Source organism: Pelobates fuscus, chromosome 11 (genome assembly GCF_036172605.1).
Source record: "Pelobates fuscus isolate aPelFus1 chromosome 11, aPelFus1.pri, whole genome shotgun sequence".
Taxonomy (NCBI): domain Eukaryota; kingdom Metazoa; phylum Chordata; class Amphibia; order Anura; family Pelobatidae; genus Pelobates; species Pelobates fuscus.
This window is the reverse complement of record NC_086327.1, coordinates 5,325,394-5,348,004: the sequence shown is the minus strand read 5'-3', so window position 1 is coordinate 5,348,004 and position 22,611 is coordinate 5,325,394. Positions and strand designations below refer to the sequence as shown.

General features: G+C 45.9%; 1 protein-coding gene across 2 annotated transcripts in view; it reads right to left on the bottom strand.

Annotated features, from left to right (window-relative positions):
* The window catches only part of APLP1 (amyloid beta precursor like protein 1), a 62,302-nt gene that overhangs the window by 20,836 nt on the left and 18,855 nt on the right, over positions 1 to 22,611 (bottom strand). For both annotated transcript variants that reach the window (XM_063436568.1, XM_063436567.1), the window contains exons 2-11: positions 21,941 to 22,090; positions 19,518 to 19,647; positions 17,163 to 17,275; positions 16,094 to 16,260; positions 13,946 to 14,118; positions 13,361 to 13,482; positions 12,032 to 12,106; positions 10,132 to 10,290; positions 9,903 to 10,031; positions 9,477 to 9,576 (exon numbers count right to left, since the gene is read on the bottom strand). In XM_063436568.1, coding sequence (XP_063292638.1) covers positions 9,477 to 9,576; positions 9,903 to 10,031; positions 10,132 to 10,290; positions 12,032 to 12,106; positions 13,361 to 13,482; positions 13,946 to 14,118; positions 16,094 to 16,260; positions 17,163 to 17,275; positions 19,518 to 19,647; positions 21,941 to 22,090 — 1,318 coding nt within the window. The remainder of the gene's footprint in view (positions 1 to 9,476; positions 9,577 to 9,902; positions 10,032 to 10,131; positions 10,291 to 12,031; positions 12,107 to 13,360; positions 13,483 to 13,945; positions 14,119 to 16,093; positions 16,261 to 17,162; positions 17,276 to 19,517; positions 19,648 to 21,940; positions 22,091 to 22,611) is intronic.

Here is a 22,611-nt window from a genome sequence, read left to right as displayed (position 1 = left end):
AAAAGTGTCCTCCTGGTAGATTTTGCTATCTCCAGCTGCCTTTTGCCTTTCTCTGCTCCCCCCTTTTGGATGCAGGGCGTTTCATTTCCATCTATTTGAATGTGGGTATCAGGTGAGCTACTAGTTGCTGCCATTTTTTGTTATATTTTTTTACTTTTTTTAAAATTAGGTTTTTAGTTTGCCGCAACTCGTTGATTTGTGAATAAACACCCTACGGAGCCTGGCTTCTATGCAGAGCAGACGTGTTGCACTCGAGCTCCTGTAAATCACACCGATATTGGGGTGCAAACCCCAGTTAATCAGCAGCTACATTCTTTGAAGGGCTTTATAACAGTGGGAGTCTCCAAAAGATCACACCGATACTTGAATTGTATTGCTAACCCACCAGGAACCAGAGACACTCTGCTGCGGCCTACTGGGAATGGAGCTAAGGAGAGGCGACCGACCTCCTTGCTTGCGGACTCTCTGTATGGCTCTACCGCACTCCTATCCCCTGTGGGGGATATCTCGGTCCCCACTGCATATACGGAGGCTAGCTATTCTGTCCACACCTTGTGCTCTGAATTGCACGCTTGCAGTTCATCACCCGCGAGGAGAAACCAAGATGGCGGCTATCCCTTCGCCAGGCGTGCAGGGTTTGTGTTTCTCCCAAAGGCCTCATCACGACTTCATTGTGCCTTGGTGTCCAGTGGTCTTATATGCTACTGGATACCTTATTGTTTATATCTGCTGTGAGGGTCATCCTTTACGTGGTCACCCTTCCCTCATGTATGAAAACTGAGTATTTGGCACCTAGCTCTGTTACTAAGTATGCTCATATTGTATTTTGTTTTCCATAAAAGAGGCTTGTTTAATCTCACGGTTACCTATCATGCATGGTCCCTCCAAGTCACGTCACTTGCTATGACCCCTGGCGGACTGCTGTCCTCACTCATATGCTGTCATATTGTTACTGTAATGAATCGATGATGACTGTACCTTTGTGATCTATGTTATCTCTCCGCCTCAATACAACAAAGATTGACCGAAAATACACAACCTACTTTTTTTATCTGTAAACTGGGAACCTGCTGTGCAAACTGTGGGGTGTTGTTTATGATGTCTCTCATTGATTTGAAGCAAATGATATAGTGCATCTTGTCTCATAATTGAATAGTCTGATTGTGATTTTCAGAGAAAGAAAATTGGTTTAAAATGAGACAGAAGGGGCGTGGTCTGACCGTCGATGAGACTAGACGTGTCTCACTAGAGCTCCGCTTAACCGCGCATAAAAAGCTTACAAAAGCGACCTTTTTTGTCCGCAAAACTCCCCAAGATAATCCCTGCCATGGAGAAGAGACCCTCCAAGAAGCAACCAAAGAGGGGCACTGAATCTGGGGGGACAGTCCTCGATCTAATGTCGGCGCAAAGGCTAGGCCGACAAGGGACCCAAGATGGCGTCGACCAGTCACCGCAGTCTTCGCCTCGTGCGGGCAGAGAAGAATCCCCAAGGGGCCAGGATACCATCCTGGCGAAACTAGCAGAGGTGAAGGCCTTTCTAGCCGGTGAAATCGCTAAGTCCACCGCGGTTCTCCAGGCCGAGATCGGGGCATTAGGTGACCGCACCGCCAGACTCGAAGACCGCATGGAGACAACCACACTGGCCCACAATGCCGTGATTGAGCGGTTAAACCGGGTAACAGCACACCTGGTCGAGACGGACCTAGCCATCGAGGACATGGCGAACCGCTCTCGGAGAAATAACCTCCGCCTACGAGGCTTACCTGAGGGCCCAGATGACGACCTGCAAGGGCTTGTACTCACCATCCTCAAACCGTTACTTCCGAATATACCAGAGGAACATTGGCACATTGAAAGGGCACACAGGGCCCTGAGAAGCCAAAGGAACGATACAACTGCCCCGAGAGACGTAATTCTCCGATTCCTGCATTACAGGACCAAAGAGGCCCTAATGAAGAAATGCCGTGATGGACCCATACGACATGCGGGGGGAGTGATCTCCCTTTACCACGATCTGGCGCCCTCCACACTGCAACGAAGGAGAGACTGGCGCCCCATCACTGACGCCTTGAGAGGAGCCGGCATCAAATACGCTTGGGGCTTTCCCTTCAAATTGATGGTGTTCCGTGGGGACAGGGCGCACATCCTGGCCCCGGGAGGTGATCCGCATCGACTGCTCCGTGGTTTGGGCGTCCAGCCGCCACCCGACCTCCCCAACGTAGCGATGTATCCGGAGGGCCTTCCCCAGCTGCAGACGGAGTGGCGCGAGTCAGGACCGAGAGGACACAACTAATTGCGGAGGGTATCGTATTATAGGGCCCCAGGATGCCACTCTCTCCAGGGGGTATCACGCCCAGGGGTGTCCGGGGGATGGCTATGTCTTATTGGGAGGGGGATATGTTGAGGGGAGCTCCTGATCCAGCCCCGGGCCATAACTTTTACACGACTCGATTATACTCAGTAACGCTCCTTGTAAAATCCGAATACAGGGGCTACTGGCCATGAAGGCCTGGGTGGACGCCTCCGCTCCTTATACTCATGGGTTGCAGTGGGACTAAGGTAATATTCTGCCTTTATTCGGGGTCTTGCTCAGGCCGCAGTGGCACCGTTGGAGTGGTGTTCATTTGGGGGGGGGGACAGGGGGGATACCGCTCAAACTGCCCGAGTTTTGGTTCGCCCAGTCTGGGTACCGACACTCTAACACGAGCCATGGGGTTACATGTTGACTGACCCCCCAAGTGGGACTTTCGCCTACCATTGACATTGTTATGTAGTTTTTTGTTATGTGTTTTTCCTTTGCTTATACACGGGTTTGTATATGGGACCCCCATGGGATGCGGTCCGTATGTTAGCCATGGCCTTTACGTGACCTTTTGCCCACCTTGATTGGGAGCTTATAGTTATTAGTTAATAGTACGGCCGAGTGGATTGGGACCCTAGCATACCCGCAGGGTTTTTAAGCTCTGTTGACATTGTAGGGCGACCCTTAAAACACACATAAAAACGGAACATGTGAGGGGGGGAGAAAACAATCATAATACAAAAACAGTTAAAAAAAAACAAAAAAAAAAACATACGTATCAACGAATAAAGCGGTCTACGAAACTCTAAAAGCATAAAAATATATAAAAATAACATAAAAATATAAAAGATGTATAATGTCAATAAACATGATTTACAGCGCTATTACGACTGTTGCCAGAGGTACAGCAGACAGGGAAGGGATGAGCAATCCTGCTATACTTCATAAGCTGTTTATATGAACACCAAACACTACGTTATACTGTTGCTTTGTTGGCAGGGGGGGGAGGGAGGGGCGCCCACAGGTAACACCTTACGTTGGCGGGGGGATAACACACGATTGTTCCGGAATTGTGGATATACGGGCATGTGCGAATCTAGTTGACACTACAATTCACCACATCCCAGATAGGCCAAGCATTAGAACCCTGAACTGCCCATGCTCCAAAATACACATAGCCTTAGCACTTACAGGATCAAAGGGGAGTTGAAACCTACAATATATCACCCAATATAGGCGTTAACCTTATGTCACTACCCATTATTTCCAAGTTGGATTCCGAGATACCCCTAATCCCAACGTCTGATGCTAGAGGCCCTATTGCCCGGCCCTGAACGGGAGCACCTTTGGTTTATTAAGGGAGATATGGGATGCCCTCAGACGAGTGGGGTGGTTGCCAAGGGAGGCCACTGGGAGGCGGGACACCTGCGCACTCACGACAGCCCTTGCAGAGGTCAAGCATAGCGGGACTGGGAACCTGGAGCACATCCTATTTGTTGGGACCCCTATTAAGGTAGATGGCGCTGATCTTGGCTGCCTCAAAATGGTATAGGGACACTGCCCCAAATTGGGTAATATGTGTTCTAACGAAAAGGGTGCCTTGTGATAAATCATTTTAATATCTGTTTCACCGAGATTATCGGGTTATGTTATACCTTCCATTTTTGTATTAATGACAGAGGATTGTTTTGAATATACTCAAGCCACGCATATGGTCACTGTTACTGTTTATATCTGATGAAGCACAAGATTAGGACCCTAGACCACCTGCCTAGTGTGAGTTTTAGGGGCCCCCATAGATGTGAGGTGGGACCGAGTATAGAGGCGCGGGAGTGGAGGTGGAGCCTGGAAAGCCGCCTCACCTCCATATCCCCCTACTTTCCCCCTATGGGGAGTAGGGTTTATGAGCTTAGGATCCCCGGAATTTACTAAGCAACTGTCGCAGTAGAGAGTAGTCACGTCAGAGGGGATGGGGATTTGCTCCTTGAAGCCTAGAGGTCATAACCGTATGCGATGCGCGCGTAGGAGTAGGAGCTTTGGGGATCCTCAGTTTCCTCCTTGCGTTGAGCGTGGCGGAGACGTGGGCAAGCGCTACCCACTACATTCTGGCGATTAGTGAGTCCAGAATCACTGTTGCATCCGGCTCAGTCCAGATGCCATTATCTTTTTTATCTTCTCCTCCTTCCCTATCTTTTTCTCTCTCCTTTTCTCCCATTCTCCTTCTCTCGGGGGTGGCGTTCGGGGGGTTGGTACCTTGTGAGAGCCCTGGGGCGCGGCTGCAGCTCACCAGACGTCTGCAGAGAATCAGTAGCATTGTAGTACTAAACATACTCCATGATGGAGCTTAAGGTCACCACGTTGAATGTTAAGGGCTTGAACGCCCCCAAGAAGCGGCGCCTCCTCTTTCAGGAGTTAAGGAGGATGAACTCGGAAATAGCCTACTTACAAGAGACACACCTCCCTAAACAGGCCGCCTTTAGACTTCGGGACCATACATTCTCGGGTTCATTTGAAGCTAGATCACGACGTAAACGTAATGGAGTGGCCATCGTCATTAAACGTACTTGCCCCTTTCAGATGTCAACTCAAGATGCCGACCCGGAGGGACGCTATCTATTTGTTTCTGGCACTTTGCACTCACACTGCGTACATCTAATTAATATATACGCACCGAACCAGCCGGACACCGCCTTTTGGGATGGGATTAGAGGCAAGATTGCCGCACTGCCTCATGGACTGATTCTCATGGGAGGGGATTTTAATGCCACCCCATGCCCGGCTGCGGACAGGAGCTCGAGAGACGGAGGCCCGAGGTCGCAGGGGATGGGAGGGCAAGACCGGATACTGAAAAAATTTATTGCAGGTACAGGATTAGTAGACGTCTGGAGGGCACAACACCCAATGGATCGGGATTACACGTTCTACTCGGCCCCCCATGGCACCTATTCCAGGATAGACTTGTTCCTGGTCAATGCAACGGGGTTGCCCAGGATAGCTCGATCGGAAGTTGGTAATATATCATGGTCGGACCACGCGGATGTCTCCATTATACTTGGAAACCTATGTATAGCGAGCCCTTGGACCTGGAGACTAAACGCATCTCTATTGAGGGACACTGGGATAATGGAACAGATTCGGAAGGACATTATAGAATACTTTGTCACAAATACCACCCCAGACGTGAGCGTTAGTACAGTATGGGCGGCGCATAAGGCAGTGATTCGGGGGAACCTCATTAAATTGGCCACAAGGAAGAAGAAACTGAAGCACCATCAACTCGACACTCTACTGAAACAACTGAGGAATCTAGAGCAGAAACACCAATCCTCGCCGGATGTTACGACATACGAACAGCTGGGGGCGGTTAGGAGGAACATACGCACCCTACTACTGGACGATACGGCCAGATCTATGGCGTGGTCGAAACGCACGTTCTTCGACAAAGCCAACAAAATGGACACCCTGCTGGCTAGAACGCTACGGCCTAGACAAACCCGGCCCCACATCACGGCCATTAGACACCCGGACGGCACGACTAAAACTAATCGCGCAGGTTTTCGAGACATTCTACGAACACCTATACAATCATACTCCAGATGACAACACCCGGGGGGAGCAGGGGGAGGGCGACATCTTGCGCTATCTGGAAGACCTCGGTCTGACCAAACTGACCGGAGAGGCAGCAGCTAACCTAGCGGTGGAGATCAGCGAGAAAGAAGTTGATAGCGCTATCTCGAGCCTGAAGGGTAACAAAGCGCCGGGACCGGATGGCTTCGACGGGTCATACTACAAGACCTTCAGAGAGGAGCTTGTCCCTCACTTGACTGCACTATTCAATCGCTTAAGACAGGGTGAACATCTAGGCTCTGAGATGGCACTAGCCACTATTGTATTACTGCCCAAACCTGAGAGGGACCCGCTCCAACCTGAAAACTACAGACCCATATCGTTAATAAACCATGACCTGAAAATATTGGCAAAGATACAAGCGGAAAGGTTGAATCCGCTCCTAAACTCTCTTATACATGCGGACCAAGTCGGATTCATTCCAGGACGGCAATTGTTCGAGAACACCAGGCGGAACGTCGACCTTATTTGGAAACAAGTGGCCACCGGAGTTCCTTCTCTAGTGGTCTCCATTGACGCTGAGAAGGCCTTTGATAGGGTCAGATGGCGATTCTTGTTCTCAGTATTGAAACATCTTGGCTTCCCAGAAGAATACATACAAGTCACCAAAGCGATGTATCACAACGTACGGGCACAGATACAGATTACGGGAGCCCCACTACACCCGTTTCAGCTGCACAACGGAACCAGGCAGGGGTGCCCTCTCTCTCCCCTACTATTCGTGCTGGCACTAGAACCCTTACTACAGGCAATACGTAAACGTCCGAATATTAGAGGGGTCAGAGTAGGGGATAAGGAGTTCACAGTCTCCGCCTATGCCGATGACGTCCTTCTGACAGTCACAAACCCGATCGAGTCCTTGTTAGCATTACAGGAAGAGATACGGGTCTATGGGGAACTATCCGGGTACAGGGCGAATATCCAGAAATCCAGTGCAATGTCAATAGGGTTACCGGAAGCTGATATCTCCCTGATAAAGGAAAAGTATCAAATCCGGATGGAATCGAACTCCTTAAAATATCTAGGCGTTAACCTAACGGCAGACCCCGGAAAGCTATACGCAGAAAACTATGAACCCATGTTACGGACACTGATAGGGGACCTAGACAAGTGGACGGATAACCCTATTTCCTGGATAGGGCGTATTAACTCCGTGAAAATGAACATTCTACCCCGCCTCCTATTCCTGTTTCAGGCTCTGCCAGTACGAATCACGAAATCTCAACTGGTGCCGTTACAGAGGGCGATAGGCGATTTTGTCTGGCAAAATAAGAGACATAGGATAGCTAGACAAGTCTTATATAGGAAAAAGGATAGAGGGGGACTAGGGTTGCCGAACCTGTACTTCTATTACCTGGCAGCCCAGCTAACCCAGGTGGCCATGTGGCACTCCCCAATGGGGGAAAGAAGGTGGGTGGAGATAGAATCCATGATGGTGGGTCTAGATGTCCCCCAGTTTACCTTATGGGTCTCGAAGGACAAAAGGCCGATGATAAGGGTAACATGCCCGGCCATACTTAATTCCCTATACCTATGGGATGCTAACAGCGTCAAATATGGGCTTACTTCATCCCCCTCCCCTATGGCTCCGATACTCAGGAACAGAGACTTCCCTCCTGGGATGTCCCCTAGAAACTTCCGAAACATTGAAAAGGCTGGATTACAACGTATCCACCAACTATATAAAAACGGGGAACTTATACAATTCGAAGAACTTCAGCGAGGTAACCACTTGACCCCAGCGGACTTTTTTCGCTATATCCAGATACGAGACTTCGCTAGGAGACCTTGCATTAAAGCAGCAGCCCAGCGTAAGCTATCTTTCTACGAAAGATTATGTCTAGAGGGCACCACACCCAAGGGCATGGTCACGATCCTATACGCTCACCTTAGCACTGAAACTAAGGAATGGGGCAGATTAAAATACATTGATAAATGGGAAGCAGACTTAGGGGAGGCATTGGAAGGCATAGAGTGGCAGGAGATATGGGAAGCAAACAGAAACGTCTCCATCTGTGTTACGATGCAAGAACAGGCATGGAAGACCATGTTCAGATGGTATTCTACACCGGTGACCCTACACAATATGCGGAAAGTAGATACAGACGACTGTTGGAGGGGATGCGGATTAAGAGGCACTTACATCCACATGTGGTGGGAATGCCCCAAAATACAAGGCTTTTGGAAATCAGTAGAAGGTCTGCTGAAACAAACGTTCGGTAAGCCTTTGGTCATGAACCCGTGGATATACCTACTCAACAGGTCCATCGAGGGTTGGACGAAGAGAGAACAGAAACTGGTACACACGATCACTCTAAGTGCGCGCAGAGCGATAGCCACGGCATGGCTCTCACCCGAGGGACCAGAGTTCCGAGGGGTTATATCCAGGATACGGGAAAGCAGAGTCATGGATGACCTGACCGCTAGATTGAAGGGGATGGCTATATCTTTCCAGAGGACCTGGGAACCATGGGATAACAGTCTGGTGGGCTCCAGTAGCGACTGAAGGGATACGAACGAGTGAATAACTAGGTGCCAGGGCCGCGGGATACTGACGGTGTCCTGGACTCTGTTTACCTTGACCGGCCCTCCCCAGGCCCCCCCCCCCCCCTTTTTTCTTTCCCTGGCTACACCTGCTTTTTCTCTTTTTCCTTCTCTCCCTATTCTTCTTCTCCTAGTCTTTTCTATTTTCTCCTAATTCAGTCCTATTTCAGGCCTTGATCTGGCCTATATGGGCTTCGGCCCATCAGTATATAGGGGTATATCTCCTTCTTAGGTCTCATTCCTCTTAGTATTTTTCCTTTTTTTTTGTATATTATTTTATCTGTCTCCCGGGCATGTTTCAACAAACGGAGAAACGAGGATGCTTAAAGGTAGACCTGGCGCATAGAGTTAGAGCTCCATATTCAGCTACATAGCCTGGAATAATTATAAAACCCTAGATAGGTGGCGAAGAACGAAGAAACCAAAGAGAGGCTTATTTATATGTACTCTTGTGCACTATATCACTGTAAGATTCTATTCAAAAAGGGCTTCTGCGCTAGCCTAAACATTACTGAAATCTTGCTGCTCATATCTTGGGTAAAAATGAAGAATTAAAAATTAAAAATCCTCGATAGGAGGCAAGTAATGTAGGAAGTATAGAGTGGCTTGTCGGGTGTGCTGATGTTAATCGTTATGGTTGCACTATTATTCTTTGTATTTCGGCTTCTGCGCAAGCCACACAGTTGTATTCCTCTTGCCTTACCTGTCGTGTGCAAAAATAAAGAATGAATAAAAAAAAAAAAAATGAGACAGAAAATTCTCAGTGAGTTATTATGATCTAAAGAGATTGTTTGCGGAGACCCATTAATTGAAATACAATGTTGTGCCTTTTTTTTGCAGGTTCCCCTCTCTCAGTGCGCTGTAAGGGTCATCAACAAATCCATCTATTCGGTGTTTATTATCTTTACCGTTCGTTCCATAAAATCAAGGCTTGACAGTGGAGATTATTAGCTGACGCGGAGTGAGCGAGGTAATGTCGGACATAACAGGATTCTGTACAAACCTATCTGGTCTTTGAGTTCTGGAGAAAGCTGTGGATTCCGGTAAAGTAAAGACAGAGACTGGTTAACGCGTTCTTCAATGACGCGAAGGTGCGTGAGAACCTAGAAGGAATCAAGAGAGAAGTAAAAAAAAAAACTTTCAGGGACGGTTTGAAGTTATAGTAAATTGTACTTTATCAAGCTCATTCACTGAATCGAGAATTGTGAAGAATTGACAATAGAATTGCAAATTTAAGGTCAAATTACTAAAATAATATATATATATATATATATTTAAATCTGTGCTATTGAGAATTTGTCCTACAATTTTCAATTCCAGTGTTGTTTAGTAATAAAACCATGGAGAGAGAGAGAGGGTGAGAGGAGAATCAGCATCGAGATATAATCGAGTAGATTTTACTTTATTTATACTCCGGGTAGCATTTCACCTGGAATTGAATGGTCTCCGCTCTGTCAGGCTCTGCGCTGCTCACATGTTGGTAATGTCTGATAGTGTGGCGCTGGTCTCTCTGCTCTGCACGGATGTATCGCTTCAACGCCAGCAATACGCGCTCGTGCTAACCAATGAGAGAAGAACAACATAATACGGGTTACGTGGATCTGCTACAGGCTGCAGGATGTGCGTGGCTCTGTGGTCACATACGCGTGGGTACTTACATCAAGGGGTGAGGTCTGCACACTAGCCAGGTAGTTCTCTAGTGCCGCCCTGCGGTTATCATTCAGAGCTGCAACCACTCGCCCCAGGTGGGTCTCAACAAGACGCTGGCGCTGGGCAGAGATCTGTCCTTCCAGGGTCTGCAGGATGGTCTGGAAATGCTGCAGGGGGAAAGACACGGACAGTCATTTAGAAAACGCGGCAAAACCTAGAATTAAACTACATGACCAGTGATCCATCCATTATCCAAGAATGGATTCTTACATGACTGATTGATTGAAACAGAACAGCTGTTAATATATGCAGAGTATTATACTTGGCTTAGTAGGAGATATTTTTGATAAATGTTTCTTAGTAGGAGATATTTTTGATAAATGTTCCTTAGTAGGAGATATTTTTGATAAATGTTTCTTAGTAGGAGATATTTTTGATAAATGTTGCTCGTTAGGAGATATTTTTGATAAATGTTGCTCGTTAGGAGATATTTTTGATAAGTGTTGCTCGTTAGGAGATATTTTTGATAAATGTTGCTTAGTAGGAGATATTTTTGATAAGTGTTGCTTGTTAGGAGATATTTTTGATAAATGTTGCTCGTTAGGAGATATTTTTGATAAATGTTCCTTAGTAGGAGATATTTTTGATAAATGTTGCTTAGTAGGAGATATTTTTGATAAGTGTTGCTTGTTAGGAGATATTTTTGATAAATGTTGCTTAGTAGGAGATATGTTTTATAAATTTTGCTCGTTAGGAGATATTTTTGATAAATGTTGCTTAGTAGGAGATATTTTTGATAAATGTTGCTTAGTAGGAGATATTTTTGATAAGTGTTGCTTGTTAGGAGATATTTTTGATAAATGTTGCTCGTTAGGAGATATTTTTGATAAATGTTGCTTAGCAGGAGATATCTTTGATAAATGTTGCTTAGTAGGAGATATTTTGATAAGTGTTGCTTGTTAGGAGATATTTTTGATAAGTGTTGCTTAGTAGGAGATATTTTTGATAAATGTTGCTTAGTAGGAGATATTTTTGATAAATGTTGCTTGTTAGGAGATATGTTTTATAAATGTTGCTCGTTAGGAGATATTTTTGATAAATGTTGCTTGTTAGGAGATATTTTTGATAAATGTTGCTTAGTAGGAGATATTTTTGATAAATGTTGCTTAGTAGGAGATATTTTTGATAAGTGTTGCTTGTTAGGAGATATTTTTGATAAATGTTGCTCGTTAGGAGATATTTTTGATAAATGTTGCTTGTTAGGAGATATTTTTGATAAATGTTGCTTAGTAGGAGATATTTTTGATAAATGTTGCTTAGTAGGAGATATTTTTGATAAGTGTTGCTTGTTAGGAGATATTTTTGATAAGTGTTGCTTGTTAGGAGATATTTTTGATAAATGTTCCTTAGTAGGAGATATTTTTGATAAATGTTGCTTAGTAGGAGATATTTTTGATAAATGTTGCTTGTTAGGAGATATTTTTGATAAATGTTGCTCGTTAGGAGATATTTTTGATAAGAGTTGCTTGTTAGAGGAGATCAATGATCACCGTCTGTTAGATTATGTTCCATACTCTGTATGTATGACACCAAATATTAAACACGTATTGAGTTTCTCAGAACTTCCGATCCTTGTAACATTATCTATCCTAATCTCCTGTAACTAAACCCAGCTGAAGAGACGGAATGGATCCGACAAATGATTATCTCAGAACACCTGGGATTTACTTAGTAAATCACTGCTACACAGGGGCTTTCATTTCCTCAGATATCAGAGCAGGAACATAAAACAATTCTGTCACTTAAATATTAAAATATATAAAATTATGCAGCAACTGTGCAAATGCAAAGATTTCCCAGGCAAGGTGCGTACATCACACTGACTTACAGTGGGGTCATGGTACTTACTTCATTCAGAGCCTGGCGATCAGATTTGGGGAGATTCTTGGCGTGATTATCTGCCTCTGCCCATTCCTTCATCACCTGCAAGAGGAGAGACGTTGGTACATTCCAGCCTCTAGCAGCAAACAGTGTAAGCCTAGTGTCCCTGGCTGGCTCAGAATGATGTGATTGGAAATCTGGTATTGCTGGGAGCTGGTTGGTTGTTTTACTTTGACCTGGTATTGCCAGACTGCTGTAATATATGCCGTAATAATTATTTTACCTATCTAGACGTAGATTGCTGAGAGTCTTTAATGCCTGGGAGTGCTGAGAGTAGGATTTGTGCAATCTATTATCAATAGGGACAAGCAGTGATAAAAGGCTAGTTATTCACTAAACAGGGAATTGTGGAAAATTGACAATGGAATTGCAAGTATTAGGCTAAATAGCAATTGCAGAAAGAAAAATCATAATTCAAGCCGTTAGCCAGTTTGTCGATTTCTGATTACAATTCGTTTGTCAAATCTTGAAATCAACCCATTTAGTGAAAAAGCTGCAATATGCTTTTCAAGACATTAGCAGAACATTGAAGAGATAGAAACTTTGAAACACACATCAGAAAAAAGTGCCATAAAATAATATCAGGAAGTATTACTTTACTGAGAGGGTAGTGGACGCATGCAATAGCCTTTCAGCTGAAGTGGTAGAGGTTAACACAGTGAGGGAGTTTAAGCATGCGTGGGGTAGGCATCTGTCCATGTTGGAATGTATGAAAACAAATACAAAACACAAACAAAAACAAAAAAACAACAACCCACACACAAGGTTGCTAGGGAGAGAAAAGCGGTAAATCGCAAGACATTACAGATTATGGGGAGGGGGGAACAAGGGGTTACTTGATCTTCAGAAGAATTGCACCTTTGCATTGCTTCACTCTAAATACAATAGCTGTAACTGACCTACACTACCACATATAACCACTGGGGGCGCCTGAGATATTGTACACTATTATCAAGGTGAGGGAGAGTCCTGGTTAGATTTTATCCAGGGCCAGGAGTGGCCCGACCCAGGGTTTTAGGGCCACAGGTTTCAATGTTTAATATACAGTCCAGGTTAATGGTCTATATTTATCGAGCTAATGAGACCATCTTTTGATAGTGTGTAATTAATGAATGTAACCCTGGCCCCCGGCCTGCCATCCTGTGTTGGGATGATGTGTCGCTGAATGCTGTATTATTGTTACTATACAATAAGCAGAGGATTGAAGATATGGTGCCCTCTCCGCTCAATGGGTACAATGCCAATTCAAATGCCAGTCCTGTGTTTGTGCATCTTCCACCCCCCCTCTATGCCAACCTCATTAATCTGCTTCATGCGGCGTTCTTCCAACTCCATCTTGGCTCTCAAGAAGTTAGCATGTTCAGATCCATCCCGCGGTGACTCAAAGTATATATCTACGCCATCCGTGGGACGAGAGACTGCGGGTAGAGATCAGAGAGCGTCATGCATCTGCTAAAATAAAGGCTCAGAGAGCCATTAAACTGTATCGGTGGGCGACAACCTTCATTACATCTATATATATATATATACACACATACACAAACAACTTCTATCTATCTATCTATCTATCTATCTATCTATCTATCTGTCTGTCTATCTATCTATACACTATCTATCTCTATCTGTCTGTCTGTCTGTCTATCTATCTAAGCACTTACTAACATCCAGTAAGTTGTGGGTTTGAGTACTACTTAACAAAACAGTAATTTCTCTGTCAGTGGTATAAAGGGATGCCAGATTTTTTTTTAAATTAGTGGTATAGACGGACCCCAGTTTTTGTACTGATGTTATAGAGGGATCTCTGTCCCACGTTCAGTGTTATAGAGGGATCTCTGTCCCATGTTCAGTGTTATAGAGGGGTCTTGTAAAGAAACAGCTAACCTTTGACCTCTGGAGGGACTGTGGGTGCTGCGCTGGTTACTTCCTCTTCATATCCAGGTCCAACAAAATAATCATCCCACACGGAGGGGTGCTGGTCTGGAGCTGCTCCCGCTGTGTCTTCTCCTCCCTCTTCAATGACTTCAACGTTATCTTCATCAATTTCCACTTCATCTCTGATGGAGAGACAGAAAATGTAACGCTATTGCAATGTATCACAGTTTATCACAGTGTATGTTGCATTGTATCACAGTGTCTGTCGCAGTGTATCACAGTGTCTGTCGCAGTGTATCACAGTGTCTGTCGCTGTGTATCACAGGGTCTGTCGCAGTGTATCACAGGGTCTGTCGCAGTGTATCACAGGGTCTGTCGCAGTGTATCACAGTGTCTGTCGCAGTGTATCACAGTGTCTGTCGCTGTGTATCACAGGGTCTGTCGCTGTGTATCACAGGGTCTGTCGCTGTGTATCACAGGGTCTGTCGCAGTGTATCGCAGTGTCTGTCGCAGTGTATCACAGTGTCTGTCGGTGTGTATCACAGGGTGTCGCAGTGTATCGCAGTGTCTGTCGCAGTGTATCACAGGGTCTGTCGCAGTGTATCACAGGGTCTGTCGCAGTGTATCACAGTGTCTGTCGCTGTGTATCACAGGGTCTGTCGCAGTGTATCACAGTGTCTGTCGCAGTGTATCACAGGGTCTGTCGCTGTGTATCACAGGGTCTGTCGCAGTGTATCACAGTGTCTGTCGGTGTGTATCACAGGGTCTGTCGCAGTGTATCGCAGTGTCTGTCGCAGTGTATCACAGGGTCTGTCGCAGTGTATCACAGGGTCTGTCGCAGTGTATCACAGTGTCTGTCGCAGTGTATCACAGGGTCTGTCGCAGTGTATCACAGTGTCTGTCGCAGTGTATCACAGGGTCTGTCGCTGTGTATCACAGGGTCTGTCGCAGTGTATCGCAGTGTCTGTCGCAGTGTATCACAGTGTCTGTCGCAGTGTATCACAGTGTCTGTCGCAGTGTATCACAGGGTCTGTCGCAGTGTATCACAGTGTCTGTCGCTGTGTATCACAGGGTCTGTCGCTGTGTGTCACAGGGTCTGTCGCAGTGTATCGCAGTGTATCACAGTGTCTGTCACAGTGTATCACAGGGTCTGTCGCAGTGTATCACAGTGTCTGTCGCAGTGTATCACAGGGTCTGTCGCTGTGTATCACAGGGTCTGTCGCAGTGTATCGCAGTGTCTGTCGCAGTGTATCACAGTGTCTGTCGCAGTGTATCACAGTGTCTGTCGCAGTGTATCACAGTGTCTGTTGCAGTGTATCGCAGTGTCTGTCTCAGTGTATTGCAGTGTCTGTCTCAGTGTATCACAGGGTCTGTCTCAGTGTATCCAAGTGTCTGTCGCAGTGTATCGCAGTGTCTGTCGCAGTGTATCCCAGTGTCTGTCTCAGTGTATCGCAGTGTATGTCTCAGTGTATCACAGTGTCTGTCTCAGTGTATCACAGCGTCTGTCGCAGTGTATCACAGCGTCTGTCGCAGTGTATCGCAGTGTCTGTCTCAGTGTATCGCAGTGTCTGTCTCAGTGTATCACAGTGTCTGTCTCAGTGTATCACAGTGTCTGTCACAGTGTAACACAGTGTCTGTCGCAGTGTAACACAGTGTCTGTTGCAGTGTAACACAGTGTCTGTTGCAGTGTATCGCAGTGTCTGTCGCAGTGTATCCCAGTGTCTGTCGCAGTGTATTGCAGTGTCTGTCGCAGTGTATCGCAGTGTCTGTCGCAGTGTCTGTCTCAGTGTATTGCAGTGTCTGTCTCATTGTTTCACAGTGTCTGTCTCATTGTATCACAGTGTCTGTCTCAGTGTATTGCAGTGCGTGTTATAATGTGTCGCAGTCTGATACAGCGTTTCAGTATGTATTGCATTGTATGACCGTGTAAGTTACATTGTATCACAGTGTGCATCACAGTGTATCCAAGTGTGTGTCACAGTATATCCCAAGGGTGCAAATCTGTATATCCCCTGCAGTGCAGTGATATTGAGGCCTCTCTCTGGTGGTCCACATTCTTGGTCACAGTGTTGCTCTCCAGGGAATACTAACGCACCCTCACCCTTTGTCCTAAATGTTTACCAAGTCATGCCCAGTTACAGAGAGATCCCTGCCCACCCTTTCTCGGTGTCTTCTGGTTCTGTGACGGGCTGTCCTCTGGTGGGCTCTGCTGGTAGTGGGCTGCGAGGGGGACAGCACACGTACTCCACACCGCGGAAACGCTCAGGGGAACAGGGGAGCAGCATTCCGTAACTGTGCAGCTCCAAACCCTCGGAGGCGCAGGCCTGAATGGAGAAATCACCTTATATCAGACGAACACTGAGAAAGTCTTATACACCATCAGTACAGCCTTTCAAGGGAAATTATCGCTGGTCCCTGCCCCACTACCACCAAATGCACCATAAGACACCAATTCATAGCTAACAAATTAACATTGGGGTCTCACCAGACTTAAACTGAACTGAAGGGTATCCATCAGGGTGTGAAATATTTGGGGACCAAGGACTGAGAGCCTAATGGTCTTAATCCAACAATTATGGCGGACTCAATTATGCGTAAAATGAAAAGAGTGAAAAAGCGTGGTTGCTGGGGGGGCAATAACATAATAACATGGCGGTATCACTGCCTTAAGATATGTGTCATCTGGGCGCACATCAATCTCTTGTAAGCCCATTCACTCAGCGCATTATTAGAAAACAAGAGTGAGAGCTCATCGCAGTCCATGGGATCCACTGACCATCTTATCTCTAGATCAGTGGCGGCAGAAACGACTCTAATTTACTGCAATTAGTTCAGAGTTTGGGTAACCTTTCTGTTTTAATGGAAGCTTCCAATTAACTGTGATAACTATCATAAGGTTTGATAGTGCTACCTCTGTGTAAGTTTAACTGGTTATCAGAAAGTCCCATGTCTTCTACAGCAGTTACAATAGGAAATGGGCATCACACGGGGCAACAGTGGCTAGTGGCCAAGTGGTTCTTTCACCATGACCCTTGTTCTAGCACACAATGAGAATTAGACACGCTGTAGCTGTGATGTTTGTATTAAATCGTGTCAATCCAGATATCGAGAAGTCAGTCTGCCCACTTATGTCATAGTTGGCTCTCCACCTGCGGCCATTAGATCAGGTCCTGGCACAGTCCTCGGAAATGAGATAATGTATAAGACAGAGGGCAGGAATGCTCACCCCGCGTGCGGTCTCGTGCCATTGCTGGTAGCTCTCGCAAACATCCATCTGCTCCCGGTGCAGGAATCGACATTTATCAGGAACCAGTAGAGCATCGCTGACAAACTCGCTCACTGAGAAAGACAGAGTGACAGAGACACTCAGCACAAATAGGGGTCTATTCACTAAACAACGAGAACTGAGTGAAGTTGGGTTAAAACAAGTGTCCGAACTGAGCACAAATGGTCCAACACTGCTACTTGGGAATCATTTTTATTATCCATTCTTATGTCAGTACAAGTTACTATTTAGTGAATAAATCCCACTGGATACTCAGATAATCACCTTGCAACAGGTAGAGCAACATAGAGGGGTATATAGAGACAGAGAGTAACATAGACACAGACAGAAACAGGCACTGAGGATGACAAATAGACAGAGACAGGCACAGAGGGGGACAAAGACACAGACAGGCACAGAGGGGGACAAACAGGCACAGAGGGGGGACACAGACATAGACATGCACAAAGGGGGACACAGACATAGACAGGCACAGAGGGGGACAAAGAGTCAGAGATAGGCACAGAGTGGGGGCACAGACAGAGAGAGACACAGAGGGGGGGCAGAGACACAGAGTGACACAGAAACCCAAAGACAGACAAGGAGAGACAGAGGCAGTAATATACAAAGAGTGTGACACAGAGACAGACACATAGAGTGACACACATAAAGAGAGACATAAAAGGAGTCAAACACAGCAAGTGACACAGACACACAGAGAGATTGCTAACCGAGACTGGCACAGATTTAATAAACCCTGGGATTTGGCCTGGTACAGACTAGAGAGGAATGTCACAGAAAGCCAAACTGTTTGGAAACTGGTCACAACGACCTTTAGAAGACACGATAAAGGACAGAGACTGTTCCAGAAGCTGCACAGTGAGTAATATATGAAACGGTTCAAAATAGATGACTGCCAATTATAGGGTAAACATCCTGCATATGCCATTGCATGAATACGAATGTGTAAAAATGCCCTTTCCGACAATAAACAGGTTAAATGCACAATGTTCCGTAGTCATTCTCCCAGGTATGGGAGTGATATGCTGGGAGAAAAACTGGGATGAGAGGATTGTTTTTGTCTCATGGTCCCAGGACTGAGTATATAAAAATAGTGACAGCTAAAACACCATCTACACTTTGAAATCTATCTTTACATATTCCATCCAAAATCATCTATCATTATATATTATACACTGATCTGCCACAACATTAAAACCACCTGCCTAATACTGTGTAGCTCCCACTCCTGCTGCTAATACAGCTCTGAACAATGATTGCAGCGTGGCCGGGTGCATTATCCTGCTGAAAGTCGTCTAGCCCAGTGGTTCCCAACCCATTCCTCAGGGACCACCAACAGTCCAGGTTTTGTCAGTATCTCCATTTGAATTAAAAAAGGAAATACATAAATCCTGGACTGTTGTTGGTCCATGAGGACTATGTTGGGGACCACTGGCCTAGCCATCAGATCAAATGGTTTTATATTTATGCTTTTGTTTTTTATTATGTCAGTAAATAAACCCCTACACTAAGTTTCGAAGTTTTAGCATAGTAAGCTTTTTGGTTCTTTACAAGTTTGGACTTTATACCTTCTTTCCTAAATACAAGTCCCTTACCGCTGTTGGTATAGTAACATCAGTAAAGTCCTAATTAAACGCCCTCCATACTGCTGATCTAGCTAATAACAGCAGGAAAGTCCAAAACTCATCACCCCCCTTTTACTACCCGGCCCCACTCTATACATTAGGACCAGGTGTAACTATCTGATAGGAGAAAGAGTAAAAGCCCGCCGTGTTAAAGAACACACTATAACCTGTGATATTGGAGATGTTACTGTGAACGTGTATCTGTGACTGTGTCATGGTAACCTCTACCCAGCGCTGCAAAGAGATTGCAGGACAAACCAGAGATTGCTAGATTACATACAAGTCCATGGCAAAGACGTGATCAATTAGAGAGGTCTTCATTTTAATCTCACACCAGCACTATTTGGTTCATTTCACATGCTCATTTTTCCTGCTTCCAACACATGGAATTCAAGAACTTACTGTTCACTTGCTGCCTAATATATCGCATCCCACCTGTCTGTGGTTTTAATGTTGTGGCTGACTAGACGCAGGGGTAGGCAACCTTTGGCACTCCAGATGTTGTGGACTACATCCCCCATAATGCTATTACACCCATAATGATGGCAAAGCATCATGGGAGGTGTAGTCCAAAACATCTGGAGTGCCGAAGGTTGCCTATGCCTGGCTAGAGTATTCATTTCTATATATTATACATGGAATTATTTATCTCTATATCACAGTCACTCACCCAGGCAGTGATATGGAACGACAATGTGCTGACGGCCCCTGCACTCAGACCCCTGTTTCGGGCACCAGTTTGTCACTGTGACTGGCTGGGCAGCCTCAGCCACTCCTGTGATCTGCAGCTCAGGATAGCTCTGTCCAGGAGATACAAAGGAAGACCAGTGTCATAAAACGTATGGAGAATAGGGACAGTGACAGGTTAAAAAAAAAAAAAAAAAAGACTGAATACTGAACACTGCAGCTCTCCATAGACTGAGCACTGAGCCCTGCAGCTCTCCATAGACTGAACACTGAACCCTGCAGCTCTCCATAGACTGAACACTGAACCCTGCAGCTCTCCATAGACTGAACACCGAACCCTGAAGCTCTCCATAGACTGAGCACTGAATCCTGCAGCTCTCCGTAGACTGAATACTGAATCCTGCAGCTCTCCATAGACTGAGCCCTGCAGCTCTCCATAGACTGAATACTGAACCCTGCAGCTCTCCATAGACTGAGCACTGAACCCTGCAGCTCTCCATAGACTGAATACTGAACCCTGCAGCTCTCCATAGACTGAATACTGAACACTGTAGCTCTCCATAGACTGAACCCTGCAGCTCTCCATAAACTGAACCCTGCAGCTCTCCATAGACTGAATACTGAACTCTGCAGCTCTCCATAGACTGAGCACTGAACCCTGCAGCTCTCCATAGACTGAATACTGAACCCTGCAGCTCTCCATAGCCTGAATACTGAACACTGTAGCTCTCCATAGACTGAACCCTGCAGCTCTCCATAGACTGAACCCTGCAGCTCTCCATAGACTGAACCCTGCAGCTCTCCATATACTGAATACTGAACCCTGCAGCTCTCCATAGACTGAATACTGAACCCTGCAGCTCTCCATAGACTGAACCCTGCAGCTCTCCATATACTGAATACTGAACCCTGCAGCTCTCCATAGACTGAATACTGAACCCTGCAGCTCTCCATAGACTGAATACTGAACCCTGCAGCTCTCCATAGACTGAATACTGAACCAAGCAGCCCTCCATAGACTGAACACTGAACCCAGCAGCTTTCCATAGATTGAACACTGAACCCTGCAGGTCTCCATAGACTGAACGCTGCAGCTCTCCATAGACTGAGCACTGAACCCTGCAGCTCTCCACAGACTGAACACTGAACCCTGCAGCTCTCAATAGACTGAATACTGAACTCTGCAGCCCTCCAGAGACTGAATACTGAACCCTGCACCTCTCCATAGACTGAATACTGAACCATGCAGCTCTCCATAGACTGAATACTGAACCCTGCAGCTCTCCATAGACTGAACACTGAACCCTGCAGCGCTCCATAGACTGAACCCTGACCCCTGCAGCTCTCCATAGACTGAGCACTGAACCCTGCAGCTCTCCATAGACTGAACATTGAATCCTGCAGCTCTCCATAGACTGAGCACTGAACCCTGCAGCTCTCCATAGACTGAGCACTGAACCCTGCACCTCTCCATAGACTGAACCCTGCAGTTCTCCATAGACTGAGCACTGAACCCAGCAGCTCTCCATAGACTGAATTCTGAACACTGTAGCTCTCCATAGATTGAGCACTGAACCCTGCAGATCTCCATAGACTGAATACTGAACCCTGCAGCTCTCCATAGACTGAATACTGAGCCCTGCAGCTCTCCATAGACTGAACCCTGCAGCTCTCCATAGACTGAGCACTGAACCCTGCAGCTCTCCATAGACTGAACCCTGCAGCTCTCCATAGACTGAACCCTGCAGCTCTCCATAGACTGAATACTTAACCCTGCAGCTCTCCATAGACTGAATACTGAACCCTGCAGCTCTCCATAGACTGAACCCTGCAGCTCTCCATAGACTGAATACTGAACATAGGAGAGCCATGTGCTCATTTTCCACATTTTGCAGTGCTGCCGCTGAGTTGATTTCAGAGAGTTGATCATTTTATCTCACTGTTATCTGTCTGGGAACGAATACAGTAAACGTGGTAACATTTCAGAGTATCAGAGAAATAGTCATTTAAACGATCAGGATTTGGGTTGTTTTCCTGCAGTCCCCAAATTACTAAGGAACGCACCAGGCTTTGCTGTCTCTACAGGGAAAACTGTAAACAGAAGTTACATGGAAAAACATGAGCAATCACCATGGAAACCAATGGAACTTGCCCGCTGATTGCTCCACTTTTAGAACTTGCTCTAGAATTGCTCTTTTTATCTATGATAAATGCATGATGAATTATTCCACCACTTAACCCCTTAAGGACCAAACTTCTGGAATAAAAGGGAATCATGACATGTCACACATGTCTTGTGTCCTTAAGGGGTTAATGTCTGGAAATGGCTAAAAGTGTCTGATTATAAAGCCCTAACGAGGGAAACGTGGCGTCCCATACAGATATCCCATACTAGCTCCATTGTACCTGTCTGCAGTACTGTAAGATCTCATCCCGGCTTCCAAGACAGCTGGGGACTCCTCGGGGGTCCGACACCCACTGGCCAGACATCAGGTCCATATGTAACGTAACTCGGCCGCAGAACAAAGCCAGCTGAGGGCGCCATGCTGAGAGGCTCTGCAACGAGAAGGCGGCTGGTTATAGAAAGAGCGGCAATTACGCAGGAACATCTCACTCCTATTGCTTCCACAAATCAATAAAACCGCCCCCACCCCAGTTATAAGTCCCAAACTCTGCATTGTGAGATTCCAACCCATAAATGTCAAGTGGCCCGGATCTGGGATATTTTTGTGACAAATATATCTGTTGTTTTTTTTATACCAATATATTCTGTAAAAAAGCATGAAATGAAGAATTGCTCAATTCTATTGAAAGTAACAAAGTTAAAAAACTTCTAACGATGTCAAATCTCAGATTTTATGGCCAATATTCTATAATCCGCTGTCTGGATGTGGCCTACATGTTAGTTTACACAGAGAGAGATTGCAGCTAAAGTGTGAACCGTCATGCCTAACATGGGAAATTCTCTTTGAATTCCTGAAATTCCCACTTTAGTGGATAAAACCCGTAATCTTTTATTTCGGCTGTTGTTATTTTGACCTAGACATATTGATTCCCCTCTGCCCTGATTTGGGGGA